The 27,822-nt window shown below is 65.0% G+C and overlaps 4 protein-coding genes across 6 annotated transcripts; 1 reads left to right on the top strand and 3 right to left on the bottom strand.

The window, feature by feature from the left end:
• Nucleotides 1-493: 493 nt before the first annotated feature.
• MRPL10 (mitochondrial ribosomal protein L10) lies at nt 494-4,949 on the bottom strand. Of its 2 annotated transcripts, XM_064174536.1 has the most exons (6): nt 4,859-4,949; nt 4,508-4,677; nt 3,440-3,604; nt 2,571-2,715; nt 1,070-1,656; nt 494-1,027 (listed from the first exon to the last, which is right to left on the bottom strand). In XM_064174536.1, the coding sequence occupies exons 1-6, from the start codon at nt 4,899-4,901 to the stop codon at nt 860-862; spliced, it is 1,278 nt and encodes a 425-aa protein (XP_064030606.1). In that variant the 5' UTR covers nt 4,902-4,949; the 3' UTR covers nt 494-859. The 2 variants fall into 2 exon arrangements, with proteins under 2 accessions (XP_064030606.1, XP_064030605.1); XM_064174535.1 differs by having other exon boundaries at nt 494-1,656.
• A 326-nt stretch (nt 4,950-5,275) lies between these two features.
• LRRC46 (leucine rich repeat containing 46) lies at nt 5,276-8,551 on the top strand. Its single transcript, XM_064174482.1, has 8 exons — nt 5,276-5,691; nt 6,229-6,322; nt 6,417-6,525; nt 6,629-6,675; nt 6,835-6,944; nt 7,082-7,151; nt 7,446-7,609; nt 7,735-8,551. The coding sequence occupies exons 1-8, from the start codon at nt 5,445-5,447 to the stop codon at nt 8,124-8,126; spliced, it is 1,233 nt and encodes a 410-aa protein (XP_064030552.1). The 5' UTR covers nt 5,276-5,444; the 3' UTR covers nt 8,127-8,551.
• On the bottom strand, nt 8,118-12,780 carry SCRN2 (secernin 2). The gene is made up of 8 exons (XM_064174483.1): nt 12,718-12,780; nt 12,157-12,328; nt 10,440-10,621; nt 10,161-10,360; nt 9,862-10,077; nt 9,206-9,371; nt 8,895-9,072; nt 8,118-8,776 (listed from the first exon to the last, which is right to left on the bottom strand). The coding sequence occupies exons 2-8, from the start codon at nt 12,325-12,327 to the stop codon at nt 8,663-8,665; spliced, it is 1,227 nt and encodes a 408-aa protein (XP_064030553.1). The 5' UTR covers nt 12,328; nt 12,718-12,780; the 3' UTR covers nt 8,118-8,662.
• A 4,207-nt stretch (nt 12,781-16,987) lies between these two features.
• SP6 (Sp6 transcription factor) lies at nt 16,988-25,736 on the bottom strand. 2 transcript variants are annotated; one of them, XM_064174485.1, is made up of 2 exons: nt 25,679-25,736; nt 16,988-18,166 (listed from the first exon to the last, which is right to left on the bottom strand). In XM_064174485.1, exon 2 carries the CDS (start codon nt 18,142-18,144, stop codon nt 17,050-17,052), a length of 1,095 nt encoding a protein of 364 aa, XP_064030555.1. In that variant the 5' UTR covers nt 18,145-18,166; nt 25,679-25,736; the 3' UTR covers nt 16,988-17,049. The 2 variants fall into 2 exon arrangements, with proteins under 2 accessions (XP_064030555.1, XP_064030554.1); XM_064174484.1 differs by lacking the exon at nt 25,679-25,736 and adding an exon at nt 21,478-21,648.
• Nucleotides 25,737-27,822: the final 2,086 nt, after the last annotated feature.

Here is a 27,822-nt window from a genome sequence, read left to right as displayed (position 1 = left end):
GGGCAGGAGCCGCTCGGCTCTGCCCCCTGCACCGTGGAGGACCGGAGCCGCCAGCCGCCGCAGCCCGTCGGGTACCGGGATGCTGGCCCCACGCACACTCCTACCCCCGGCACCGAGCCGGTCCCGCCCGCGCCCGGTGGATGACCGCAGGTCGGGGATGGTTCCTCTCCCTTACCGGGGCGGGGGGCGTTAATCCCCTTACGGTGGGGGCTCTCCTCTCTTCCAGCCCACGGGAGAAGAGCAACCCCCAGCTCTGCCCACGCACCGTGGGGGGGGGGGGGGAGGGGGTTTACCCCCGCGAAAGGCAGCACCCCACGGGGGTCCCAAGACCCCCACACCTCTGAGCTTTGCTTTAGCCTCCCCAGCCCGGGGTTTGCCTTTCCCAGCCCCTCCAGGAGAGCCCCAGAACAGCCTCCAGCCTCTCCCCACAGCACCGAGGGGCAGGAACAGCCCCAGACCCCCAACCCCCAATCCAAGATGAGGCTTCAGCATCTTCACCACCACACTTTAATGATTAGAGGACACAGCTCGGGGTCACAGCAGGTCCCCCCCCACTCCAGGGGGGCACGGGGGGCTCACAGCACACATCATCCCCTCCCCCAAGGCTTCCACCACACTCTTCCTCCTCCCGCTGATGCCAGCAACCCTGCCAACAGCCCCCAAAACACAGCTGCACACTCCCAGGTGTGGGGAGCAAGGGCAAGAGCCAGGGCACCCTAAAACGGGCTGGCAACACCCTAGCACCCCCAGTCCCACCACTGGCTGCCCACTCAGGACCAAACCTTCTATCCTTCACCCCCCACCCTCGACTGCAGGCAAGGAAGGAGCAGACTCTAGACCAACACACAGGATGCCAACGTCAGTGTGCCCCCGAGGTCTGGGCAGGGTTTGGCTTGGCTGGGCTCTCTGGGCCCTTACCTTTGCTACCTGTGCCCCCAGCTGGGCTCTCTGGGCCCTTACCTTTGCTACCTGTGCCCCCAGCTGGGCTCTCTGGGCCCTTACCTTTGCTCCCTGTGGCCCCAGCCAGGCTCCCTGTGCTCCCAGCCACACTCCCTGTGGCCCCAGCCAGGCTCCCTGTGCTCCCAGCCACGCTCCCTGTGGCCCCAGCTGTGCTCTCTGTAGCCCCAGATGGGCTCCCTGTGGCCCCAGCTGTGCTCTCTGTGGCCCCAGCTGTGCTCTCTGTAGCCCCAGATGGGCTCCCTGTGGCCCCAGCTGTGCTCTCTGTAGCCCCAGATGGGCTCCCTGTGGCCCCAGCTGTGCTTTCTGTAGCCCCAGATGGGCTCCCTGTGGCCCCAGCTGTGCTCTCTGTGGCCCCAGCTGTGCTCTCTGTAGCCCCAGATGGGCTCCCTGTAGCCCCAGCTGTGCTCTCTGTGGCCCCAGCTGTGCTCTCTGTAGCCCCAGATGGGCTCCCTGTGGCCCCAGCTGTGCTCTCTGTGGCCCCAGCTGGGCCCCCCATGCCCTCGTCCCGCAGGCGGCGGAGATGCTGATCCAGGAGGGCTGTGAGGTGTGCAGGGCCACTCTGGAGCAGGGAGCAGGTTTGTGAAGGCAGCAGGCTCAGGGCACCAACAGTCTGGCCCTGGGTGGCCTCCAGCGAGGGCAGCTTGGCGAAGTTCTCCACTCCCTGCCTGCTCAGGATGGTGTCATCGATGCAGGCACCTGGAGGGGAAGAGCAGAGATGAGGATCAGGGATGGAGTGGCCCAGAGCCCTTTTGTCTCTTCCACAGACCAGGTGTGATGCTGCAGGCAGGACCTCCCAGCCCTCACCATGCAGTTTAATGGACAGGAAAGGTGATTCCCAGAACGGGTTGGGAGGGACCTTGAAGATCAACCAGTGCCAACCTCCCTGCCATGGGCAGGGACAGCTCCCACCAGCACAGGTTGCTGAAGGTCTCAATCCAACCTGGCCTTGAAGACTTCCAGGGAGGTTGTGGAGCACAGAATCACAGAATGGGATCAAAGATCACATCAAAGACCACATTCTGTGATTCTGTGCTCCACAACCTCCCTGGGCAACCTGTGCCAGTGTCTCCCCACCCTCACCCTCAAGAATTTCCTCCTCATCTCCAGGCCCAACCTCCCCTTTTGCAGCTCAAAGCCATTGCCCCTGCTCCTATCACCACAAGCTCTGTGACCCAGCAGCTTGGGAGAACCTCTGCCCACAGCTGAGCACAGCACCAGTGGACAAGGACACAGAGAAGGTTCTCACCCAGCAGCCTGGGAGAACCTCTGCCCACAGCTGAGCCCAGCACCAGTGCATAAGCACAGAGAAGGTTCTCACCCAGCAGCTTGGGAGAACTTCTGCCCACAGCTGAGCCCAGCACCAGTGCATAAGCACAGAGAAGGCTCTCACCCAGCAGCTTGGGAGGACCTCTGCTCACAGCTGAGCCCAGTACCAGTGCATAAGCAGAGAGAAGGCTCTCACCCAGCAGCTTGGGAGGACCTCTGCCCACAGCTGAGCCCAGCACCAGCGGACAAGGACACAGAGAAGGCTCTCACCCAGCAGCTTGGGAGGACCTCTGCCCACAGCTGAGCCCAGCACCAGTAGATAAGCACACAGAGAAGGTTCTCACCCAGCAGGTTGACCTGTGGCACTCCCCTCAGCACCCTCAGCATCTCCTTGGCCTTGGTCTCGGGGCTGACCAGCAGGATATTGCGAGCCACGAAGAGAGGGAGGAGGTTCTTGTACTTGGACTGGGACAGCACCGGCCTGACAATCTGGGGAGACAGCTCTTGAAACACAACTTTTCACCCCAAATTTCTCCTTTCTCCCCCTTTACTTTGCTCTCCTCAGACCCCTCCTGGAGTACTGCATGCAGTTCTGCAGCCCCCAGCACAAGCAGGACATGGAAGTGTTGGAGCCAGCCCAGGAGGAAGGAGCCACCAAGATGCTGAGAGGGCTGCAGCAGCTCTGCTCTGAGCACAGGCTGAGAGAGTTGGGGCTGTGCAGGCTGGAGAAGGCTTGGAGGAGACCTTGGAGTGGCCTTGCAGGATCTAAAGGGGGCTGCAGGAGGGCTGGGGAGGGACTATTGACAAGGGCTTGGAATGACAGGAGGAGGAATGGGTTTGAAGGGGCAGAGCCTGGCACAGGTTGGAGGGTGAGTGAGAGCCTGGCACAGGTTGGAGGGTGAGTGAGAGCCTGGCACAGGTTGAGGGTGAGTGAGAGCCTGGCACAGGTTTCCCAGGGTGGTTGTGGAGCACAGAAGCACCCAATGTGATCAAAGATCACATTGGGTGCTTCTGTGCTCCACAACCTCCCTGAAAGTGTTCAGGACCAGGCTGGCTGAGACCTTAACCTCTTCTAGTAGGAGCTCTCCCTACCTACAGCACAGGGAAGGGGTCGCAACTGGCTGAGCTTCGAGGTCCCTCCCAACCTAAACCATTCCACTCCCCCCCACCCCAGCAGCTTCCCTTCCATGCACAGAAGGGTCTGGTCCCTTACCTCGTTCAGGACAAACTTGACCTCGATGTTGTGCTTGCGCAGGTAGTGCCTCATCAGCACCACCTCCTCGTCGGGCATGGAGTTGAACTGGCAGACGGCGACCATGCGGTTGGCCTGGAACACCTCCTGCACCTGCCGCTGCAGCAGCCGCCGGTAGCCGTCCTCCTGCGGGGACCCCCGGGGGGGGGGGGGGTGCTGAGCCCCTGCCCAGCTTCACTGCCCTCCTCTGGACCTGCTCCTGCCGCTTCCACAGCTCTCCCCTCTATTGCAGAGCCCCAAACTGGACACAGCGCTCAAAGCCGAGTCCGAGGGGACAAGCACCTCCCTGCTCCTGCTGGCCACCGGGATGCCATTGGCCTTCTTGGCAGGCTGGGCACACTCCTGGCTCACATCCAGCTGCCTGGGCACACTGATGGTTCACATTCATCCCCTGGGCACACTGCTGGTTCACATTCAGCTGCCTGGGCACACTGCTGGCTCACATTCACCTCCAGGGCACAGTGCTGGCTCACATCCAGCTGCCTGGGCACACTGCTGGTTCACATTCATCCCCTGGGCACACTGCTGGCACACAGTCATCCCCCTGGGCACACTGCTGGCTCACATTCATCCCCTGGGCACACTGCTGGCACACAGTCAGCCGCCTGGGCACACTGCTGGTTCACATTCATGCCCTGGGCACACTGCTGGCTCACATTCATCCCCTGGGCACACTGCTGGCACACAGTCAGCCGCCTGGGCACACTGCTGGTTCACATTCATGCCCTGGGCACACTGCTGGCTCATATTCAGCTGCTTGGGCACACTGCTGGCTCACATCCACCCCCTGGGCACACTGCTGGCTCACATTCACCCCCTGGGCACACTGCTGGCTCACACTCAGCCGCCTGGGCACAGGGGCACAAGAACCTCCCTGCTCCTGCTGGCCACACTGCTCCTGAGCCAGGCCAGGATGCCAGTGGGGCTCCTGCCCAGCTGGGCACCCTGCTGGCTCCTGTTCAGCTTAAGCCCCCGGAGCAAAGCAGCCGCACACGGAGCGCACCGGCGCCTCTCGGGCCCCTCGCTTACCTTCTCGACCGTCTGGTCCCTGGGGGGCAGGCAGCGCGGGGGCACGGCCGGCCGCGGGGCGATGTACTCGGTGACGGCCATCAGCTTCTGCCGCTGGAAGTGCATCGCCTTCCAGTGCCGGGTGACCGCCTTGGAGCCGTGGCGGACGAGCTGCAGGGAGGGCAGCCGAGCTGCGGAGAGAGAGGCGCAGCGCACCGACAGCTCAGGCCCGCGGCCGCGGCCGCCGGTGGCGGGCAAGGGCAGGGCAGGGCAAGCCGCACGCACACCCGCACACCCCCGCCCAGCACAGCGCCTGGCACCGCCGGCCGAGCCCCCGCGGCGAAGCCCAGCCCCGGTGAGGGGGTCCCTCACCCCGCCGCAGCCACGGCGAGCAGCCGCCGCTCAGCGCCGCCATCGCTGCCGCCGGAGCGCAAAGCCTTGCGGGAAGGCGGCGGAGCCTTCCCCGGCCGCACCGGCAGAGAGCTCGGAGCCTTCCCCGGCCGCACCGGCAGGGGGCGCGGAGCCTTCCCCGGCCGCGCCGGCAGGGGGCGCGGAGCCTTCCCCGGCCGCACCGGCAGGGGGCGCGGAGCCTTCCCCGGCCGCGCCGGCAGGGGGCGCACAGCCTTCGCCCCGCCCCGGCCGCGCCTCCTGTCTCCTAGCAACAGCCACGCTGCGCTCGGCGCCGCCGCGACCCCTTCCCCGCAGCCCAGCCCGGCCCCGGGCTCGCTGTGCCCCCCAGCCTCGGCCAGCCGGGTCTCGATCGCCCTCTTCTTTCTGAGGTCGGGGACCTCTGCCGCAGCCCGCGGATCCCCGTGGGCCCCAGCTGTGGGACCTGAGCTCGGTGGCAGCTCGGTGGCAGCTCGGTGGCAGCTCGGTGACCTGAGCTGGGGCTCAGGGGTCGCTGTCAACTGTAGCTTGGAGGGGCCTGGGCCTGGTGACTTCCCTTCTGCACAGCTCCATGGTTCCCCCAGGCCCCAGGGTCTCTCTGCCCAGCCTGGGTGTCCCAGCACTGATCCCCTCCAGCCTAGTCCTGTCCCCATCGCCCTCCCCAGCCCGTGGGTTCCTGCCCCCCATTGCCCCAGCAGCCTTCCCTTTCCAGAGATCAGGGGGCCCAGCCTGGAGCCCACAGCACACCCACCCAAGGGCCCAAGGGAAGGACAAGAACCCTCCTGCCATGGCTGGAGTGGATGAGACCCGGCCTGAGGGTGAGTGAGCTGTTGTGGGGCCTGGAAGGGTGCTGGGGGGGAGGGGGTGGACCACGAGGGTGACCATGAGGATGCTCAGAGGCTGCAGCAGCTCTGCTGTGAGCACAGACACAAAGAGTTGGGGCTGTGCAGGCTGGAGCAGAGGAGGCTCCCAGGGGACCTTCTTGTGGCCTGCCAGGAGCTGAAGTGGGCTACAAGAAAGCTGGGGAGGGACTTTTGAGGCTGTGAGGGAGTGGCAGGAGTGGGGGGGATGGAGCAAAGGTGGAGGTGGGGAGAGTGAGGCTGGAGGTGAGGAGGAAGTTGTTGAGCAGGAGAGTGGTGAGAGGCTGGAATGGGTTGCCCAGGGAGGTGGTTGAGGCCCCATGGCTGGAGGTGTTTGAGGCCAGGCTGGCTGAGGCTGTGTGCAGCCTGCTCTAGGGCAGGGTGTCCCTGGGCATAGCAGGGGGTTGGCACTGCCTGCTCTTTGTGGTCCCTTCCCACCCTGCCTGATTCTATGACTCCACCAAACTGAGCCCTGTCACTCTGAGTTCCTCACAGAGGATGAGCAGAAGTCTCCAGGAGTGATCCTCACCAACAGCCTCATCACAAGGAACATGCCTCAGCTGTTGGATCCCCCAAGCCCAGAAAGCTGGTGAGGATCACACAGAGCCCACCCTCACCACCCAGCCTGGCAGGGAGAGGGTTCTGGGGACAAAGGAGACCCCAAACACCCTCTCTTCCACTAGCTCCTCAGAGCTGCTGCTCTCCTTAACCATCAGCTTGGATCACCAGAACATCTCTGCCATTGGGGAGCTCCAGAGCCTGCCGGAGGTTCACAGCCTCTACCTGCAGCAGGTAAGGCACTGTGGCAGGGGCTCCCAAGTCTGATTTTTCATGCAGGAGAAAACAATGTTTTGCCTTTTAATTTTCTTTCTTCCTTCCTCCTTTTCCCTTCCAGAACCAAATTGAGAAGATTGAGAACCTGGGCTGCTTCCCCAACCTCAGGTACAGGCCACTTGTGCCCTCAGGGAGATCACTTTCCTTGGGTCTCCCTCCTTCCCTTAGCAGAGATGGGGATGGGACAGTCCCTGGCAGCCTGGCCCTGACTCTGGGGGCTGTGGGGTCTCCCTCACCCCACCCCACTGCCCTCCCTCTGCTCTGCAGGTTCCTGTCCCTGTCTGGAAACCGCATCAGCAGAGTGGAGAACCTGCAGCCCCTGCGCCAGCTGCGCCTCCTGGACTTGTCCCACAACCAGATCCAGATGCTGGACCCAGGTGGGAGGCAGGAATGGGCCTGGATGTGGCCTGGGTCTGCCCAGGAGCTGGAGGAGAGAAGGGACATGGTGGGGGCTGGCAGAGATGGCAGGGAGTGCTCAGCCCTACCTCAGCATCCTTCTGCTTCCCCTTTGCAGATGAGCTGCCCTGCAGCCTCCGTGTCCTCGACCTAAGGGGAAACAAATGCACCCAGCAGCATGGCTACAGGTGGGTCAGGGGAGCCCACAGGCTACAAGCAGCCCCCCCCAAACCATGTCAGTCCCTCAGTGGGCTCCTCAAATACCAAATAGAGCCTGAGCCTCCCCCCCACCCAAACCCCAGAATACTAAATCTCCTGCTAGGGCAGGCCATGGAATGGGCTGCACAGAGCAGTGCCAGCAGGCTGTGATGCTAGGGGATGTGGCACAGTGCCAGGGGCTTCAGTGCCACCCCAAAGTGCCCCCAGCCCCAAGGTGATGCTGTGTGGTGGGGGGACATCTGCTCTTGCTTTGGTTCTTGCAGAAAGATGGTGGTGGGAGCCCTGCCCCACCTCCTGGAGCTGGACACTCAGCCTGTCCGTGGTGCTGTGGGTGAGGAAGAGGAGGAAGGAGGCTCTTCCAGCAGTGAGGATGAAGATGATGAGTTGCTGCTCCCTGAGCCAGGAGGCCCTTTCACTGCAGGCAAAGGTGCCCAGAGTGAAGCAGGACCTGCTGCATGCTTTGGGGTTAAGCAGGCCTCTGTCTCCGGGGGTGACAGGAGTGGCCAGGCCGTGCCAGGTCTCCTCTCATCCTTCTCCCTCCGTCTCTGGCAGATTTCTTTGTGGATCTGCACCGGGATCTGTCCAGGCACTCACAGCAAAGGCAGAGTGAGGCTCTGAAGAAACACCAGACCCGTCTGGAGGAGCTGGAGGAGCTGTGGAAGCATTGGGATCTGCTGCTGCCTCCAGCAGCCCTGAGCCCAGGCCGGGAGGAAGCTGCCAGCACCACTGCCCCAGCACCCAGGCGTTCTCAACCCTGCCCCCAAGCAAAGCCAGGGACACTGCTGCCACCCTTGCCAGGACCCACTGGGTGGCCCCAGCAAGCTTCCAGTGGGAGCCAGCACTGGACCATGGCTCTGAACGAGAAGAGTCCCAGCAGAGGAGCAAGAAGCAGGCAGTTACCCCCCCGAGCCCCCAGCAGCACAGCTCTGCACAGCTCCAATTAAAGCCTCTTTATTCCTACGCCCATCGCTGCTCTGCCACGGAGCCCCCAGCCCCACGGCCAGTCCCTGAGGGGCTGAGCACAGGCAGCTCTGCCTGATGGGGGGAAAAAACACTCCACATCCCACTTCACATCCTTCTTCTTCCCCTTCCACATCCATATTCCAGGCCACAGCCAGCTCTACAAAGTACCAATTCCTCTGGGGCTGGGTAGGGGCTGGAGGCTACACAGCCCCAGGCAGGGCTGGAGGTGCAAGCTGAGGTGTTGCCACCACACAAATCCACGGTGGGAGGTGAGGAGCCAGGACTGGGCACTGGGAAGGTTTTTCTCATCCTTCTATCCAGGAGCAATGCCACAGGGTGGGGCCAAGCCCGCACAGATCCATGGTGGGAGGTGAGCCAGGACCGGGCACTGGGAAGGTTTTCTCATCCTCTATCCAGGAGCAATGCCACGAGGTGGGGGTGGGGGGCGATGCCCACTCAGCTGAGTGGGGTTTAGCTGTAAAACTTCATCTCTGCCTCCACGCAGTCGAAGAAGAGGTCAGCCAACTCCTCCGGGCTGGGGGTCACTGTGCCCCCCAGCAGGGCACTCATTCCCTCCAGGCCCTGCTGCTCCAGCTCCCGCAGCGTCTGCAGGAGGCTTCTGCCCCTTCTCCTGGCGGGGGGCAGGGAGGGAGGAGAGCTGAGCTGGAGCGCCCTCGGGGAGTTCCACTGCCTCCCCACATCAGCAGGGGGTCCCAGGGAAGCGGTGGCTGGGGAGGGGTCTGCGGTACCTGGTCCTGCTCCATCATCTCCAGCGCCGCCTGATGCCGGCGGTAGAGCTGGTGCCGCCGATCCACCGCTCGCTGGAACCGCGGCACCTGCTTGGCAGGGTCGTCGGGGAAGGTGGGAGATGTCACCTGTGGCACGGGCTTGATGCCAGCCACGAAGATGAAGGGCTTGAAGACAGACCTGGCAGAGAAGAACACCAGGATCCTGCCGCCGGCCAGCACAGCGGTGGAAGCCTCGGCCCGCAGCGGGGCTCTGCCTCACCCCCACCACCCTCCCACCACCACGCAGGGGCTGTGTCCTCTGCTGTCCTCACCGGGAGGGGTCAGGGGTGGCGGTGAAGAAGTGGATGCAGGGCAAGGCAGGGTCCCGGGGCAGCACGGACACCATGCTGCCTGCCGTGCGGAACCCCTCCGAGTCCACGCAGATGCCACTGGCCTTGTCCCGCAGGATGCCCATGAAGGTCTCCGCCGTGATGTGACCTGGTGGGCGAGGCAGAGCCGCGTCAGCTCCGGCAGCTCAGCCACGCCTTGGCGGGGAGGGTGGTGGTGATGCCAGGGTGAGCCACGGGCGGCCACCCGCACCTCTCTGTCCCCATCCCCACCTCTCTGTCCCCACCCCCACGTCTCTGTCCTCATCCCCACCTCTCTGTCCCCATCCACACCTCTCTGTCCCCATCCCCACCTCTCTGTCCTCGTCCCCACCTCTCTGTCCCCACCCACACCTCTCTGTCCCTGTCCCCACCTCTGTCCCCATCCCCACCTTTCTGTCCCTGTCCCTACCTTTGTCCCCGTGTCCACCTCTGTGTCCCTGTCCCCACTTCTCTGTCCCCATCCCCACTTCTGTCCCCATTGCCATCTTTTTCCCCATCCCCACCTCTGTCCCCATCCCCACCTCTCTGTCCCCATCCCCACCTCTCTGTCCCCGTCCCCACCTCTCTGTCCCCGTCCCCACCTCAGTCCCCGTCCCCACCTGCGTGCTGGCGCAGCAGCTCCCTGCCGGCTCGGTACCGAGCCCTGGCAGCCTCCATGCGCGGTGGCTGCTGCGGCAAGGAGAAGGCTTCGGCGAAGCTGAAGTCTTCGTCCCCGCTCCACCAGCCCTGGCCGCGGGCTCGCTGCCGCAGCCCTGCGTGCTCGGCTGTGATCTCCCTGCCGATGCTGAGCTGGTTGGAGATGTTGCGGCTGCCCTCTGCCAGAGGCCAGAGCGGGCTCAGGCTGGGCTGGGAGGACGAGAGCGTCCCCCTCCGCCCCGTCGAACGGGTGCCCGCTCACCTCGGATCCGCTGTGCCGCCCAGTACCTGCCAGCCGTCTCCAGCACCCAGGCCTCGGTGCGGTCAGCCAGCAGGAAGGTGTTGTGGTAGATGAAGGGCACAGGCTCCTCCTTGCAGCTGCCACCTTGGCCGTAGCGCTCCAGCAACGCTGCCATCACCTCCACCGCCTCCCGGGCAGAGCTGCCCCGCTCCAAGCCCAGCCTGCCAGGCCAGCACCGCCCCGGTGAAGGGACGGCACGGGGCGGGCAGGGCAGTCGAGGGGACGCCACAGGGTCCTCACCTCACCAGGTCCATCCCCAGCAGCGCCTCCTCCTCCCCCACGGGCTCGCGGGTCCAGACGCCCTCGTTGCCCACGCAGACGCCGTGCTCGTTGGCACCCATCTCGGCACCCCACAGCCAGGCAGGACGGCTCAGCACCACCGCGTGGGTCCTCTCCACCTGCTCGATCTCCAGGTAGGTGCACTTTTGGGGGGGGGGGGGAGGGACACACACACACAAGCGAGGTGTGAAAGGAGGTTGTAGCCAGGCAGGGGTTGGGCTCTTCTGCCAAGCACCCAGGGACAGAACAAGAGGACACAGCCTCCAACTGTGCCAGGGCAGGTTCAGGCTGGATGTGAGGAAGGAGTTCTTCACAGCAAGAGGGATTGGCATTGGAATGGGCTGCCTGGGAAGGTGGTGGAGTGCCCATCCCTGGAGGTGTTTAAGAGGAGGCTGCATGAGGCACTTAGTGCCATGGGTTAGCTAATCAGAAGGGTTAGGTGAGAGGTTGGACTTAATGATCTTCTGGAGGGCATTTCACGTGGAAAAGGTTATCAGGAGCAGTCAGCATGGACTTACCAAGGGGAAGTCAGGCTTGGCTGACCTGATAGCATCCTGTGATGCCATAACTGAGTGGGTAGACTCAGGGGGAGCAGTGGATGTAGTCTACCTTGACCTCAGCAAGGCCTCTGACTCTGTCTCCCATGATATTCTAGTGAGCAAGCTGAGGACATGTGGGATGGAAGAGACAGAGGCTGCTCAGCAAGTCTGCTGATGGCACCAAGCTGGGAGGCTTGGCTGGGACAGCTGCAGGCTGTGCTGCCATCCAGAGAGCCCTGCACAGGCAGAGCTGGGCACAGAGGAACCAGATGAGGTTCAACAAGGACAAGTGCAGAGCCCTGCACCTGGGCAGGGATAATAAACTGCAGCAGGACAGGCTGGGAGGTGACTGCTGAGAGCAGCCCTGGGGAGAGGGACCTGGGAGAGCTGGGGGAGAACATCCATGGGCAGCAGTGTGCTCTGGGGGCCAAGAGGGCCACTGGGGACCTGGAGTGTATTAAGCAGAGTGTGTCCAGCAGATCAAGGGAGGTTCTCCTGCCCCTGTGCTCTGCCCTGCTGAGACCTCATCTTGAGTAGTGCCTTCAATTTTAGGCTCCCCAGTTGAAGAGGGACAGGGATCTGCTGGAGAGAGTCCAAGGGAGGGCTACAAGGATGATGAGGGGAGTGGAGCACTGCCTGAGGAGGGGCTGGGGGCCCTGGGGCTGCTTGGTCTGAAGAAGACTGAGAGGGGATCTAATAAATGGTTATAAACACTTGAGGGCTGGGGGGAGGAGGACACAGGCTCTGCTGCTCTGCTCACTGCTCCCTGGGACAGGACAAGCAGCAGTGGATGGAAGCTGCAGCACAGGAGGTTCAGCTCAGCACAAGGGCAACTTCTTGGCTGGCAGGCTCCCAGAGCCTGGCACAGGCTGCCCAGAGAGGTTGTGGAGCCTCCTCCTCTGGAGCCTTTCCAGGGCTGTCTGGATGTGTTCCTGTGTGCCCTGAGCTAGCTTGGATGGTCCTGCTCTGGCAGGGGGCTTGGACTGGATGAGCTCCTTGGATCCCTTCCAACCCCTGACATCTGTCACCTCAGAGGTCTTTTCCAACCTGCTTGATTCTGCGATTTGGAGGGGGCTGAGACTTGGCACACTCTGGGCACCGACCCCCCGCGGCTGCCCCAGCTTTGGCACGGTCCTCACCTGGACTTTGTCCCCCGGGGGGTGGACGGCAGCAGGGATGTAGACAACCTCCTGCACCTCGTGGCGCGGGCGGTCTGCGTTCTTGCCGAAGATGACGGCGGCAGTGGCCGTGTGCGGCGGCAGCGCCACGAAGCAGTCGCAGGACGAGGGCACAGGACCCTGCTCTGCCATCCTAAAGCGGGCGGGCAGGTGGCACCGGGCGGGGCCAGCGCTCCCCGGTCCCTATCCCCCCCCCCCCCCCCTCCAGGGTCCCTTTGGGGTTGGCAGACGCTGGGAGGATTTGGGGGGGTTGGGGGGGGGGGGATGAAGTGCTCCCCGGAGCTGAGGGCACATCGCGGACCCCATCCCGAGGTGCCTGGCAGCACCTCCCTCCCCCGGGACCCCGCAGCCCCGCACCGAGCGGGGACGTCCAACCGCGCAAGCTCCGGCAAGCGGAACGCCCCGCACCGACCGCGCACTGCCCGCGGACTGCCCCCACCCCCGCACAGCCCCGGTAACCGGCACCCCCTGCCCGCACCCCGCACCCTCCGGCTGCCCCCGGGACCCCCCAGCCCTCCAGACCTGCCGCCGCCCCCGCACCGCCGCGGCCGCCGCTGCCTCGGTCCCGCCTCCCCGCCGCGGCCCCACGGCGCCCTCCTGTGGCCGGAGGCCGCACGGCGGCAGCGGGCACCGGCACAGACACCTGCGTGGGATGTGGGGGGAACCCCGCAGGAGCCTGGGAGCGTGGGTCTCAGGTCTTCCCCCACGGAGTAGGGATGGGAAACCCGAGTATGCCCTAGAGGGTCCCGCGGGCAGCACCCGGTGTGGGCAGCACCCTGTGGGCAACACCCCTATGGGGATCACCCCCTTGGGCAGCAGCTTGCGTGGGCAACGCCCCTCGTGGGCAACACTCCCATAGGTAGCGCCCTGACGGGAAGCACCTCCGTGGGGGGAATCCTCCCGGGGCAGAACACTGTGGGCAGCATCCTCGTGGGCAATGCCCAGCGTGGATGGACCCCCGCCGTGGGCAACAATCCCCTTGGATAGCACCGAGCACGGGCAGCATCCCCCGTGGGCAGCACCCTGTGGGAAGCACCCCAATGGGCAGTATTCACCATGGGCAGCGCCCCAATGGGCAGCACCCCCCGTGGGCAGCACCCCACGGCACACCCCCCCGCGGTATGCAGGCAGACCTGCCCGGCAGCACCTTGCCCGCGGGGGGACCCTGGGCGCCCGCCCGGCGCGTCCTGGTGTATGTGGACAGGCCAGAGGGGTGCAGGATGTGACCCTCTTAGAGGGGGCTCAGCTGGTCCTCAGTCGGGTCACCCCCCCGCCCACCCACGCAGCATCCACTTTTGTATCCCCATCCCTAGCAGCCCTGGAGGCATGAAGCCGGGGTGGGGGGCAAGGTGTCGGAGAGACGGGGGGACGGCACACACGCGAGGTGGTGGATGTGCGGGGTCCTAGGCAGAGACGGGTGGGGGTCAGGGTGCAGGACGTGTCCCTGGGCACAGACGGAGCCGCAGAGCCGGGGGGGGTGGAAAAACCGCAGCGTTTATTCCGGTACAAAACCAACCCACAGCCCCGCAGCCTCTTCACAGCACAAACCTTCCCCACGCTGGGTGGGGTGGAGTGGAGTGGAGTGGGGAGGGGGGGGTTGTTTTCACCCCTCACCCCCAGCCTCAAGCATCCCTCGGGCCAACCCCCCCCCTCCCCTTCATTCCCCACACAACCTCTCTTCCCCCCCCCACCCCGCTCCCCATCCCCGGGGCTCCCGGCTGCGCCGGTTCCTCCCTGCCCCGAGGAGGTGGCTCGGGGGTGGGGGACGCGGCGGTTGGGGGTGCAGGGCCGGGATCCCCACGCCGCAGCAGGCTGGACTGGTTTCGGCGGGTGGGAGCCAGCCTCCGTCCCTCCCCACCCGGTTTTACAGCCTTCATTGCCCCATCGCAGCAGGTTGGGCCCCGGGGGGGGTGGGGGTGCGGGGGCAGAGCACATCTGGGGCCCCTCCTCCTTGCAGCCCCCGCTGCCACCATCGCCTCACCGCAAAGCTGAGCCCCAAGCCCCCTGGCATCACCGTGGGACCTCCCGCTCGGGGGTTGCCACCCTTGAGGTACCCACGGTTTAGCCCTCTCCCCCCCCCCCCCCGTTAAATCCGTTGGCTGCAGCATGAGGGGGTCCCCAACATGCCAGAGCACCACCCCCACCCCGGGCCATCGCTGGCTACCAAAATCCGATGGCCCACAGGTGCCATGTGGCACCTCGGGGAGGGTCCTCAGCCCCCAACACCACCGCCCCTGGAGATGAAGTTCCGACTGGAGGGGCAATTTTGGGCTGGAAAAGGCAAATGCTGGAGTCGGGGACATCCTTCGAGAGCTGAGGACAGCCCAGGTCGCCCGAGTCCTGCTGAGGGGCAGTGGTGGCCGTGCCAGGGGCTGGGGACACGTCCCTCTGGACACCTCCCCCCGACCCCCCCACCCCCTTCAAACCTCAACCCTGCAACGAGACTTCACCTCGTGCTGGGTGTCTCCAGCCCCATGGCTCATCCCTGGCCCCACGGCACAGTGGGGCAAGCCATCGGCATCCCCCCCCCCCAACCCCGACCCCATGCAGCCATGGAGACAGGGATGGGGGGGGGACAGGGATGGGACCATTAGAAGGGTCCTAACCCCTTTTTCCCCCTCCCCATCCCCCATCCAAAACAGCCCACGGCCACAGCTTCAACCCAAGACATCCACTCTGCCCGAGTGGCAAAGCCTGGTTTCACCTTAATAAAATAATAATAATTAATTAATAATATTAATTAATAATTAATAATAATTAATAATATAATAAAACAATCACACCCGAAGGCCATGGGGGTGCCCTCTGGGCACAGACCCCACTCCACTTCACCTCTACCCCTTCCCACCCACCCCCCCCACACACACCCCCAAAGATCTTGGGGTGCTCCAAGCATAGGCAGCCCCTCTACAGAGCCTCCCCGCCCCCCCCTCAGACCTTCCCCAATCCTGGGATGAGGCCAGGCCAGGAGAGCAGCTCCCCCAAACCTCCCCTCCCTCCCCAGATTCCCAACTGGTGTCAGATGGGGGGAGAGGGGGGGGCAGAGCTGGGAGAGCTTCAGATGCCCTGAGCAGCCTACAAGTCTCAGCCCACCCGACCCCAGTGCTGACCCCCAGCACCCCCCACCCTTAAGGTTCAGTGTCTCCTTCTGTGCCCAAGGGCTTCTGACAAAATCCAAAGGGAAAGACCCCAAAGGGCCCCCCAAAAATACACCAGAGATGGGGGTCCCCTGGGGAAGGGGGAGGGAAGGAAAGATATGGGGTCCCTGGTGGGGGGGTGCCCTGGGGTGTCACCAAGAGACCTGGGAGGGGAGGTCTACAGGGTCCCCAAGGGGACAGGCAGCATGCACGGTGGGGGACAGACAGAGGTCCCTTGGAGGCAGGGGACCCCAGGGAGGGGATGGCTATGGGGCCACAGGGGGACAGGCAGCATGCATGGGGGGACAAGAGGAGTCCCCTAAAGACACGAGGTCCCCGAGGGACCTGTAGCACCACTAAAAGGGCCCCTAGGAGTGGGACCGGCAATGGGGGTCCCCGGGGGACTTGGCAGCACTCCTAGGGAGGGGATCCCAAGCAGCCACCAGGTCCTCAGGGACGGACGGCCGCGGGGTGCCGGGGGCGGGGAGGAGGGGAGGGGGAGAGGCGGGGGTCGCGGGGTGGCGAGCAGCTTTGGCCGTGCCAGGCCGGAGGAATGTGGCCGCCCCGGCTCTGCCAGGACCGCGGCCGCCCCGTGTGCTTCCCGCCCGGGGCCGCGGCGGTGGGTGTGGGAAAGCTGCAGGTGTGCGCTTGGGCAACCGCCCGCCGCCACGCCACGAGCCCCACGGTCCCCGTCCCCCCCACGGTGCCCCTCAAAGTGTGTCCCCCCCCTCCCCACGGCTCACATTCAAGCAGGAATTATCTTTTTTTCTTTTTTTCTTTTTTTTTCCCCCCTTCTTTTCTTTTTCTTTCTTCCCCCCCCCCTCCCCCTCCTGTTTTAGCCTCGATTAGACCCAAAACAACAAAGGGATTTGCATCCCAAAGAGGTGCTTCAGGGATGCAGGATCCTCACCAGCCCAGCACTGCCAAGCAGCGTGGAGGGCTGTGGGTACCCTCTGCGTGTGTGCTCCCCGCCAACACCCCCCGCCCCCCCCCCCAAAAGTTGCCAAACCTCATAGGTGGTGAAAGAGCAGAGTTGGCACAAGGTGAGGCTGAGCCCGGGATGCCAACAATTTGGGGGGGGGGGATCACAATGAGGAGGTTTGGGGAGAGGGAGGCTGCATCCCTCCTCCCCAAGCAAAGACTCCAGGGGTTTTTCCTCTCTCCCTTCTTTTCTCTTCCCCTTTCTCCTTCCTCCCCTTTGGGCTGGACGTGCCCGGGCAGCGCCAGCTCCTTCGGCTCCCATTGATGTTCCTCCCAAGCAGCCCCACCGCCTGCCAGCAGCTCCCGAAGAAAAACCCCAAACAACAACAACAAAAAACCAAAACAGATTTGGGAAGCTGAGGGAGGACCAAAAAAAAAAAAAAAAGAAAAAAAAGGGGGGGGGGAAGGGGAAGGAGGAGGGGGGAAGGAGGGGGGGTGGGAGAGAGGGAGCGGGACAAGTGAAACCGCCTCAGGGCAGCTCCGGGCGCTCCCCAAACCGGCACCGCCACACGCGGGGGACGGAGCTGTGTGCCACCGCCGCTGTCCTCCCTCCCTCACCTCAAGCACAAGGTGCCAGCCCTGCGCCCACCCCCACCCCCCCCCACGCACACAACCCCCAGATCCCAACACCCTTCAGAGTCCAGCCCTGAAGGGATCTCCCCTCCGACCCTCACCCGGGGGTTCCCCCTCGCACCTCTATCCGTCTCCCTCCCTACCCCCCACGGGGCTCAGTGGCTCAGTTTGTGGGGGTGGCATTACCCCCCTCCGACTCCCTCTTGCCTCCCTTGCCGGTTGACTGCTCCCCGGTGCCTTTGACCTCGGGTTCTCCCCCATCTTTGCCCCCATCGTGGGTCTTCATGTGCTTGCCCAGGTGGTCGCTGCGCATGAAGACGCGGCCGCAGACCGGGCAGGCGAACTTCTTGGCGCCGGTGTGGGTCTGGAGGTGCCTCTGCAGCTCGTCCGAGCGGGTGAAGCGTTTGCCACAGAAGAGCCAGTTGCAGACGAAGGGTCGGTCACCGCTGTGCCAACGCAGGTGGGCTTTCAGGTGGGACGTCTTGGCATAAGCCTTCCCGCAGCCTGGGATGTGGCAGTTGTGGAGATGCTTGCGTTTCGCCCCTTCGGGGCACGGACCTCCCCTCTCTGCCTCCTGGCAGTTGGGGCAACGACAGGCTGCTTGCCCCCCGCCCCGTGGCACCGCACGGCGGGCACCTTTGGGTCGCACGCTGCTGCCCTCCGCTTCTGGCCCCCGGGGTTCCTGGGGCCCCTCCAGTGCCTTTGCTCCCTCCGGTCCCAGGAGATGTTGAGTGGGAGGGGGCAGCAGGTGGGTGGGGGGCCCGCAGAGCTGGTGCTCCGCTGCACCGTACCCGCCCAGGGCTGGTGGAAGCCCAGGGTGCCCAGGCACCTGCAGCCCTCCGCCTTGCCCAGGGGGCAGCTCCATCCAGCTGGCTCCAGCGTGGAGGTCCCACCAGTTGACACCTCCCTCCTCACCAGCGGGGCCAGGATGGGGGGGCCGAAACCAAGGCTCGTAGGGATGTGCCATGTCCGGGGCGGCTGGCAGCAGCTTGGTGTAGGCACCGGGGCCGTCGGGGGGCAGCTCTAACCGCGAGGGGCCATGGGGCTCATAGGTGCCAGGGGTGGCAAAGGTGGCTTCGTCAGGACCTGCCAGCGGCAGCTCCGGAGGAGGCAGCGGGGAGGCGAAGTCGGAGCCAGACCCCGCGGTGCTGCCGTGGGGCTGGAAGGGCTGCAGGGGCTGCAAGTCCAGGTGGGTCGGGGAGGTTCGGGGGGCGTCGGAGGGTTGGGTCCCCAGGGAGCCGCAGACCGCTGTGAGCATTGCGGGGCAGCGGCTGGCAGACCTGGGGGGAGGGAGAAGAGCTGTGAGAAGAGGAGGGGCACACGTCCGGACCCACCCTGGTCCCTGCATACCCTGGCACAAGGAGTGGTTTGGCACTAGCAGCAGCCCCAGCACCGATTGCCCCCGTCCCTCACTGGCATGGTCCTGCCATGTGGTGAGTGACAGTGTCCCCAGCGCCCTGTCACCCTCGATTTGGGGGACACTCTTGTCCCACCAAAGGGTTCTCTGTGCTCCACAGTCCAGTGTGACACCAGGCAGGCAGGCAGGGGTGGGCACCCTGTGTCCCTGTGGACCCTTGGCCAGCTCCTGGCACAGACCCAGTGCTGGTGGGTGCCAGTAGGTCATATCTGTGGCCCAAAGAGGTCAGTGCCCAGTTCTGACATCTAAGGAAGACCAACAGCATCTGCCTTGTCACCTCCCTGACCGTGCCCCTCCAGCGAGGGGTCACAAGTGGGGTCCCCATGCCAATCCCCCAACCACGCTGGGCCACAAGACCCCCCTGGCTGGGCTGGGAAATCCTCGTCCCCATCTCTGCTCCTGCCCCAGGCCCTGGCAGCCCCCAGGCTGCTGAGAGGTGGTGGAGCACGAAAACCAATCCGGGGGGTGCTGGGGCTGCACCTGGGGCTGCTTGGCAGCAGGACGGGGGAGCAGAGCCCCAGGGCCACGCCACTGGCAGCCCTTTGAAGCCAGGCTCTGGGCTGCCTTTGCCCTCGGCACCAGACCCCCAGGGCACCCACTTGCAACCGCGGACCCCCGGGCACCGGCTGCCTCCCCGGCGCGGCGGCCGTGACTCACCGGGAGCTGTGCAAACCCCACTGGGGACGGGCCCCACCCCGGTGTTGAAATCCACCTGCCGCCACCGGCTCCCGCCCCCCGACTTCCCACCGGCGCCCTGGTGGGGGTGACCGAGAGCCCCCCTCCCCCCCCCCCGTCCCTCCCCCTGCCACCTCCACAAACATCCCTATGCCCTCCCGCCACTGTCACCTGCTCCCAGACACCCCCGCACTGCCCCCTGCCCAGCTGCTGCCACCCCCGGATATATTTTGGGGGGGGAATTCCCTGTGTAAAGGGAACGGATCCCCAGAGCCAACCCCCCAGTCCCCAAGGCTATGAGCTCAGGGTAGGGAGGGGGTCCCCAGTGCTGAGGATCCCCCCCCAGCTGCATGGGGACTTGGTTTTCCCTAGTCAGGTGGCAGAGGTGAGGGCAGAGGGACCTCAAGGAGAGGAGTGGGAGCGAGGGTAAAACCCCCTGATGGAACCCAGCTGCACCTGTGCCACTGGCACTTGTTTGGGCTCAGCTTCAGGCCTGAGCCAGCAGCCTGAGCAGGTTTTGGGGCACTTCTCCCTCAGGATGGGCTCAGCTCTGCCCACCCCAACCCTGGCGAGGGGCTGGCAGCATATTTGGGACCCACTCCTGGGGATGCCAAAAAGGTAGGAGAAGGCTGGCACTGAGGGGGGATCCCGAACCAGTACAGGTCCCCAGTGGGGTCCTGAACCCCCTTCCCTCAGCCTCCTGCTCCCCACAGGTGCAATTGGGGGTCAAAACCAGAGAACCCCACAGCGATGCCTGTCGCAGGGCTTTGGGGTGGCAGCTGGCACTGCTCAGGGGACACTGCACAGGACCCCTGCAGATCTATCGACAGAAGGGACCTGGCAGGGGACATCCCCCAGCCCCCCCAACCCTAACAGGAGGCAAAGGGACCCTCTGTAAGGTCCTGGACAGGTCCCACCTGATCCAGCCCCAGCACAGCCACAGTGATCTCCAGGCAATGACGGTCGCAGTTCCCCCGGTGCCCCCCGCTCCCAAACACCCTCCTCAGCTCGGGAGGGGTCCCATCAGGACCCAGCCTCCCCTCCCCCCCGCAACTACAGCCCCACTGCACACGCCAAGCCCCACAGCTGGACCCCCCCAGCTCCACAACGCGGGGCTGAGGGGAAACACTGGGCGGAATCTCCACTGTCATCACCCTGCCCCAGCCGCGCGTGGAAGCTCCCAGGGCGTTTTCCACCCGGGAATGACGACGAGAAGACAAAATAAAACCCCTCAGGAGGGTTCCTGGCGTCCCTTCTCCGTCCCGTGCCCCCCCCTCTCCTCACTTCACCTCATCCCCTCCCCTCTTTGGCGGGGCTCGACGCCGCGTTGGCCATTTCACCGCAGGGAAACTGAGGCACCGGCGGGTGATGCGTCCCCGTGAGTCACGGTCCGGGCTGGGCACCGGCGGCTCTGGCTCTGCCCGTCTCCCGGCCCCAGCCGGTGCCTCACCCCGCGGCAGGGATGGGCGGGCAGCACTGCCCGCAGCCCCGGTACCGGTTCCCGCCTCCGGTTCGGCCGGGATCGGGAAAACGCAATGGGTTGCGGGGAGGAGGAGCGGCGGCAAAGCTGGGGATGGGGGCCTGGGGGTGATGCTGAGGTTTTGGGGGTGATGCTGAGGTTTTGGGGGTGATGCTATGGGATGGGGAGGGGGGTTTCTGTAGGTTTGGGGGGTGATGCTGTGGGTCTAAGGGGGGATGCCAGCTTGAGTTAATGCTGTGGGCACGGGAGGACGACGCCGGGCTGAAGGGGTGCTGCAGGTTCAGGGTGGTGCTGCAGGTTTTGGGGGGTGAGTGATGCCGTGGGTTGGGGGTGATGCTGCGAGTTGAGGGGGTGACGCTGCGGGTTTTGGGGGCGATACTGCGGGTTTAGGGGGTGCTGCGAGCTCAGGATGGTTTTGCGGGTTCGGGGCGATGCCGCCGCTCTCGCCCCACCGCCCACAGCCACTCTCCCTGGGGCCCGAGCGAAACTCCCCGGGGCTCTTATTTTGGTGGGGCGGGGGGAGGTGGACGGGACGGACACTGCACGGGTGGCAGCGTGGGGAAGGGGAAAGCCCGGCCCCGCGCAGCCCCGCACGGGTCACCGGCGCTGGGTGCCCTCGGAAGGGGGTGTGCGTGTCGCGGGGGGGGGGTGGGGGTCTCAGCTTCCCTGGGAGGGGACTCAGCGCTGTAAAGTGAAGAAGATGAGGGGGGCGAGAGGTGAAGGGGCCGTTAGCCTCGGGGCTCGGTGGCTAGTGGCCGCGGCTGGGCGGCGAGTAAAGACTTGTCGGGACTGGGGCGGGCCGGGGCGGCGGAACCGGCAGCGACACGTTCCTAGCCGCCGGTCGGGGCGGCCGCCGGTCCCTGACCCGGAGTCGGGGGATCCCCATTGGGTGTGTGTGGGGGTGTCCCCGGTACCACCCACCCGTCCCGCAGCAGCGGCCGTCGGGGCGATGGAAGAAGGTAATCGCGGCACCGAGCAGCGCATGGGGGGGCTGGGGGTGGGAGGGGGTGGGTACGTACGGGTCTAGCGGCAACAGGCTCCCGGTGGCTTCGTCCTCATCGGCGTGGCGGGGGCGCTGGCTCCCGAGGGGACCCCGAGGGACCCGAGCGGCTCCCCAGGGATGGGGCACCCACTGGGCCGGGCGAGCAGGAATGGCTGGGTCCTAGCCCGGCTCCTGGCTCTTCCCTCCTCCTCCCCCCCCCGACACCAGTCCCAGCTCCACCCCTCTCTGGCCCAGGTGATTTTAACCCTTGGAGGCAGAGCCCCAGCCCCGCCGCTTGACAGGAGCCTGCTCCCGGTCCCAGCAGCCGGAGCATGAAAGCGGAGGGAGGGGACGAGAAGTTCACAGCAGACACCGCAAACAGAGAAGGGGAGGCGGGGGGGGGGGGGGGGGGGAGATAATTAAAGAAGAAAGCACAAACCGCCTCCCTCCCGCGCCCGTGGCCTCTTTCCTCTTGTCACCCTCCCGCCAGCCTCCCCCGGGGACCCCCTGGCAGCCCACAGCCTGCCTGTCCCGCTCCAACCCGGAGGTGCCCCCAGAGATGTGGCAGCGGGGGGGGGTCTCGGCGTTGTCCCCTCCTTCCTGTTGCGGCTCAGCTCTGTGCCATGGGCTAAACGGGACGGGGACAGGCACAAGGGACAAGTTTTGAGACCAGAGCTGGACCTGCAGCAGGAGGCAGCGAGACGCTGATGGCAGGAGCCGCCGTGACCCAGATGGGTTTGCTGCAGCCCGCAAGGCTCCAAGGGGTCTCAGATGCGCCCATACCCCGCTTGGCCTGGAGTGCCTAGCACCCACCGTGGCTCCCCTGCCCCAGCAGCGAAGCTGCCAGCACAAGGGGCTGCCAGGAGGTAGAACCCCCAGGAGGTGCCATGTGGCAACGCCGTGACCAGAGGAGCCACTTAATCACCGGGGCGTCGCGTCCCCATTGCCACAGCCAACCTCCCCGGGCTGCTGGCGGCCACGACTTGGCGAGGACCTTCACGGCCCTCCGGGAGAAACCCACCCGGCTCTGAACGCCATGGGAAAAGGCGCCAGGGCTGTGCCAAGAGCTGGGATGGTGGTTGGCAGCGCCACCAGCCCGTCCGGCGCGTGGGAGCCCGCAGCTCCCTGGCACGCTTGCCAAGCGCCCGGCCGGGCGGAGGGCGCAGGGAAACTCCTTCGCCCTGGGGAAAACTCTCCTGGTTTTCATCATCCCGAGGATGGCTCCACCACCACCACCACCACCACCAGCAGCAGCAGCAGCACTGCCACCGCCAAAACGTGGCTGTCTGTGCCGTGAGCATGGCCCCACAGCTCAGCTGGGCACTGAGCCCCTGCGGTGGGGACTCTGAGGCGGAGATGCCAGAATGGAGATCCTGGGATAGGCAGGGGCAGGGCAAGCTGCTGAGGGGGGGATTGGCTGGAAACAGAGGGTGATGAACCCAAGCTCTGCAGCTCAAGTGGGTTGTGAAGCTCGTAACCGATGCAGGCAGACCCCAGCCCTAGAGTCCTGCCTCCTCTCCTCCCCTGCACCTGCCCAGAGGGTGCTGGGAACCATTCCTGCGGCTATTGGGAAGGGGAATGCTCCAGTTCGGGGATAGGCGAGCGCTGTTTGGGCTGAGGTGCTGGCTCTGGGCTCTTCGGCTGCCTCCCAGGGCCTGTATCGTGGCCACCAGCAGCTTTCTGGGGCAAGGCAGCAGACTTTGCATGTGCAGCCCCAGGCAACCACTCAGAGCGATTTCCCGGCCCGATCCCTGTCCCCATCCCAGCCGAAGGAGCAGGGATCCCACGGAGAGGACACTGGGCTGGATGTCTGCCAGTTCCCAGCTCCCCCTCAGCCACCAGGAAGTTTGTGCCTTTCCCCCCAGCACTGTCCGTGTGTGACCTGTCCTGTGTCACTTCCCTCCAGGGTCTCCTCCCAATCTCTAAGCTTCAGGGGCTGGGGGTGCAGGAGGGACATGAGGCTCAGGAGCTGGCTGCTGGGGTTCCACTCCCACTGGCTCCCGGTAGAACTCCTCTCCCTGCCAGCCCTGGGCCATGGGGCAGGAGGACATGGGATCATATGTGGCTGTTTTGGGGACCGGGGGACGTGGGGAGGGCAGGGGAAAGGACCTAGGAAAGCTCTAATCTGTTCCTGTCACCAGTGCTGGGCCCTAAAGCTCCTCCAGGATCCTCCAGATTCATCCCAAAACACCACACCTGAGTAAGGGGGAAGGGACTGCCAGGGTGCGGCTGAGAGCCTGCAGATGGACGGGACAGTGGCACAGGGCTGAGGGCACCCGGGGGGCAGGGGTCTGGGGGCTCCTGGAACCACCTCAAGCAGAGCTGGGACCCTGGATGGGGAGGAAATCAGGGTGATGCTGGAGGATTCTAGGGGGTGCATCTCCCTGCCGCGGAGTGTCTGAAACCCCGAGCCATGCCTTGAAATTGCAGCTAATTAAGGAGCTCATTTGCATAAATTACAAGGCAAGAGGCAAACGCCTCCAATCCCTCCCCAGTGCTCAGGTAGCTGGAGCCAGTGGGAGAGGAGCTGGGACCCTTGGGGTCCCAGGGAAGGGGGCCAAGGGATGGCTGAGGGGTCCTGGATCCAGCAAGGAGCTGGAGTCGGGGGGCAGGAGGGGTCTGCACTCCCCAGAACTGCAGCCAAGACTTCAGCCATGTGTGAGCTTGAGGCAGCAGCCTCCCCCCCCGTGCCCCTAACCCTCACCCCAACACTGTCCCCAGAGCTGGGCATGGTCTGGCTTCGTCGAGGGGAGACTGCACATGGCACTCACTGCACCCCGATGGGACAGGGGGATGAGAGAAGCTGGCATGGGGGCAGTGCTGAGCTGGGGGGGCACACGGGAGCTGGGGGAGCTCCTGTTCCTGGGGGAAAAGAGGGATGGAGGGACAAAGGGGCCGAGGAGTGGGTGGGCAGAGGGGTGGAGGGATGAGCCGGGCAGAGGGACCAAAGGGTGGAGGGATGGGTGGGCAGAGGGACCAAAGGGTGGAGGGATGAGTGGGTGAACAGGGGGCTAGAGGAAGAGAGACACTTCTTTGTTCCCCCGGGACCAGGGGAATAGAGGGATCGAGGAGGAGGAGGGATGACCCCCCCAGGCCCCAGGAAGATGTTAGGGGACAGAGGGATGGCCAAGGCCCCTCCCAGCCCTGGGGCAGGACACTTCACACAGCTTCTGGCTCGGGGGAGCTGACAGCAATTTCCTCTGCTGCCATAAACCAAATCGGTGCCTGGTGGGGGGGGGTTGCAGTGGGGCCAGCTCGGTGCTGGGAGCATGCACATGTGCGTGCAGGTGTGTCCATGCCCACCTTTGTGCCCGCAGGGGTGCCATGCCCCGGTGTGTGCCCACATATGTGGGGCATGAGCCCCCCGAGCTGTGCCAAGTGCCTCTGTCTGTGCCCCCCCCACCCTTACCTGCGTGCACTCACCCATGCTTATGGGGTACTGAGCTCAGCAGACACTGCGTGCCCAGGAGCTGCAAGGGGGTGCCCTGGGGGGGGTCTGCAATGGGTGCCACAGGGCTGCGCCGTCTGGGTCGCCCCAGCCTTAGGGGGGAGCCTCTGGGGACGGCTGTAGGACATCAGACAGGGAGAGCTGAAACACCCAGAGCCTGCCCTGAGGTTTTTGGGGTGCTACCCACCCCCGGCCCTGCACCCAGACAGCCCTGGGGGGCATGATGCTGGGATGGTGACGAATCCACTGGAGGGTGCATCGGGGGGGGTGTACTGGTGGAAACTCGGGGGGGAGGGGGGGAGTAGTTGAGCCTGCTGGGGCTAGCACGGCAGGGATGGGGCTGGGTGGGTCAGGGACTGGAGGTGCTCACAGCCCCACGGGGTGATCACAGTGCCCACGGGGTAGTCACAGCCCCCACGGGGGTGCCACCTCCCTGTTCACCCTTAACTGAGCAAACCTGGCATTTGGTGCCCACTGTGAAGTCCCTCAACCCAGACTGGATCCTGGTGGGATTTCCATCACTCCACAACCCAAATCCCGGTGCCCACATTTGGAGGGCACAACCTGGCACTAAAGAAAGATGGAGGGAGGAGGGGGCGGGGGGGGTCCCACACAGTCCTGTGGCATCACGAGGCTGAGGGCACAGGGCTGCCAGTTTGGTCCCCGGGGAGCAGCTGAAGGCAGGGCACCTGCTGGGTTGGCAGAGATATCTCCCGGGATTATCACGACGGGCTTCCCCTGCCCGCGGTGCATGCCAGGTCGTGACGTGCCCAGAGGGCACGTTTCTTACCGGAGAGAGCTGGAATTACTGTCGGGACTCGACCTCTGCGACTGGGAAACGACAACGGAGCTGCCGAGTCGGGAGTTTTAGAAGAGGAGGTTCTAATTAGCTGCAGGTTTTAATTATCTCTCTGCTTTATCAGCACCCAACCGGCCCCGGCTGCCACTCACCAGCGTGGGGAAACCTGACTGGTGGGGGTGGAGTGGGGGGGAAAGCACCCAGCGTGGCTTGCTGGGGATACTGGGATGCACTGGGATGCACTGGGGTATACTGGGAAGAGGGTGTTGTGATGTGGTGGGGGTGGGATGTGTGGCTGCACCGTGGATGGGATGTGAGGCTTCACTGGGGGTGGGATACAAGGATGCATCAGGGGCAGGGGTGCGTGGTTGTTACACGGGGGGGGGGACACTGGGATGTGCTGGGATGCAGTGGGTTGGACTGGGAAGAGGGTAAGACACTGGGATGTACTGGGATGCAGTGGGTTGGAGTGGGAAGAGGGTAAGAGACTGGGATGTACTGGGAAAGGGACACGGGGATGTATTGGGAAAGGGAAACTGGGAGATGCTGGGATGTAGTGGGAAGGGGGTGCTGGGTTGTGCTGAGGATGGGGGACACAGCTGCACTGGGGACAGGTACACGAGGCTGCACTGGGAATGGGACGCTGGGAGGGGATGGGGACAGGTGTCTGAAGTGGGGACAGGGACATGAGGCTGCACTGGGAATGGGACACTGGGAGGGGATGGGGACAGGTGTCTGAAGTGGGGACAGGGACATGAGGCTGCACTGGGAATGGGACACTGGGAGGGGATGGGGACAGGTGTCTGAAGTGGGGACAGGGACATGAGGCTGCACTGGGAATGGGACGCTGGGAGGGGATGGGGACAGGTGTCTGAAGTGGGGACAGGGACATGAGGCTGCACTGGGAGTGGGACACTGGGAGGGGATGGGGACAGGTGTCTGAAGTGGGGACAGGGGCATGAGGCTGCACTGGGAATGGGACGCTGGGAGGGGATGGGGACAGGTGTCTGAAGTGGGGACAGGGACATGAGGCTGCACTGGGAGTGGGACACTGGGAGGGGATGGGGACAGGTGTCTGAAGTGGGGACAGGGGCATGCAGCTGCACTGGCAGTGAGGAATGGGGACGCACAGTGCCACTGAGAGCAAAGCCACACGGACGCGGCAGGCAGGGAGCAGGCAGCTGCACCACGACTGGCATACTGGGCTGTACTGGGAGCAAGGGCACACAGTACCACTGAGAACAGGGGCACACGGCCACGCTGGGGACAGCGACGCGTGGCTGCCACGGAGGACAAGACCACACAACCGCAGCAGTCCCAGGATCCACCCAGCTGTGCCATGGCCAGCGCGGGGCTGGACCGGGACTCCCATCAGGGTCAGGGCTGATGAGGGGACACACACACAGAGCCACACCCCAGCCTGCGGGACCCTGTGCCAGTCTGCGGGACCCCGTGCCAGCCTGCAGGACCCCGTGCCAGTCTGCAGGACCCCGTGCCAGCCTGCGGGACCCTGTGCCAGCCTGCAGGACCCCGTGCCAGTCTGCGGGACCCTGTGCCAGCCTGCAGGACCCCGTGCCAGCCTGCGGGACCCTGCGCCAGCCTGTCCTCATGCTCAGCGTCCCCAGAGGGCTGAGAGGAGGCAAAGGCTGGCACGGGAGCAGGACCTAAAGCACGGGGTGGGGGGGGCAGCGCCGGGTGATGCCAGGTCCCGGGGGCAGCGGGGACGGCACCGTGCCCCCTCGCTCGCTGTATCCCAGGAGGAGGCTCCACAAAGCACTTTCTGACTTCCAGAGAAGCCATTAGGAGCCGGGAGGGGGCCGGGGCGGGCGCGGGGCCGGGCTGGCGGCGGAGGAGGTGCCCTAATTGCCGTAATTGAGCGTGGGCTCGGGCGCGCTGCCGAGCCGGGGCGCATCCAGCTGGCACGGGGCACGGGGCGGGTGGGTGGCACACTCGGGGACGGGGACGGTGGAGGATGCTGGGCCCTCGCCCCACGGCACAGCTCTTCTGGGCCCTGCCGCTTCAGCTTGGCTCCGCAGGGCTGTCCCTGCCTCATGTCCTCACGTCCTTGCGTCCCTGTCCCCTCATGCCAGCTGTGTCTTCATGCCAGCCGTGCTGTGCCAACCCGCGTGTCCCTG

The sequence above is a fragment of the Pogoniulus pusillus genome, chromosome 40 (genome assembly GCF_015220805.1).
Source record: "Pogoniulus pusillus isolate bPogPus1 chromosome 40, bPogPus1.pri, whole genome shotgun sequence".
In the NCBI taxonomy this organism is placed as follows: Eukaryota; Metazoa; Chordata; class Aves; order Piciformes; family Lybiidae; genus Pogoniulus; species Pogoniulus pusillus.
Note: the sequence above shows the minus strand (reverse complement) of the source record. Positions and strands in the feature narration are given on the sequence as shown.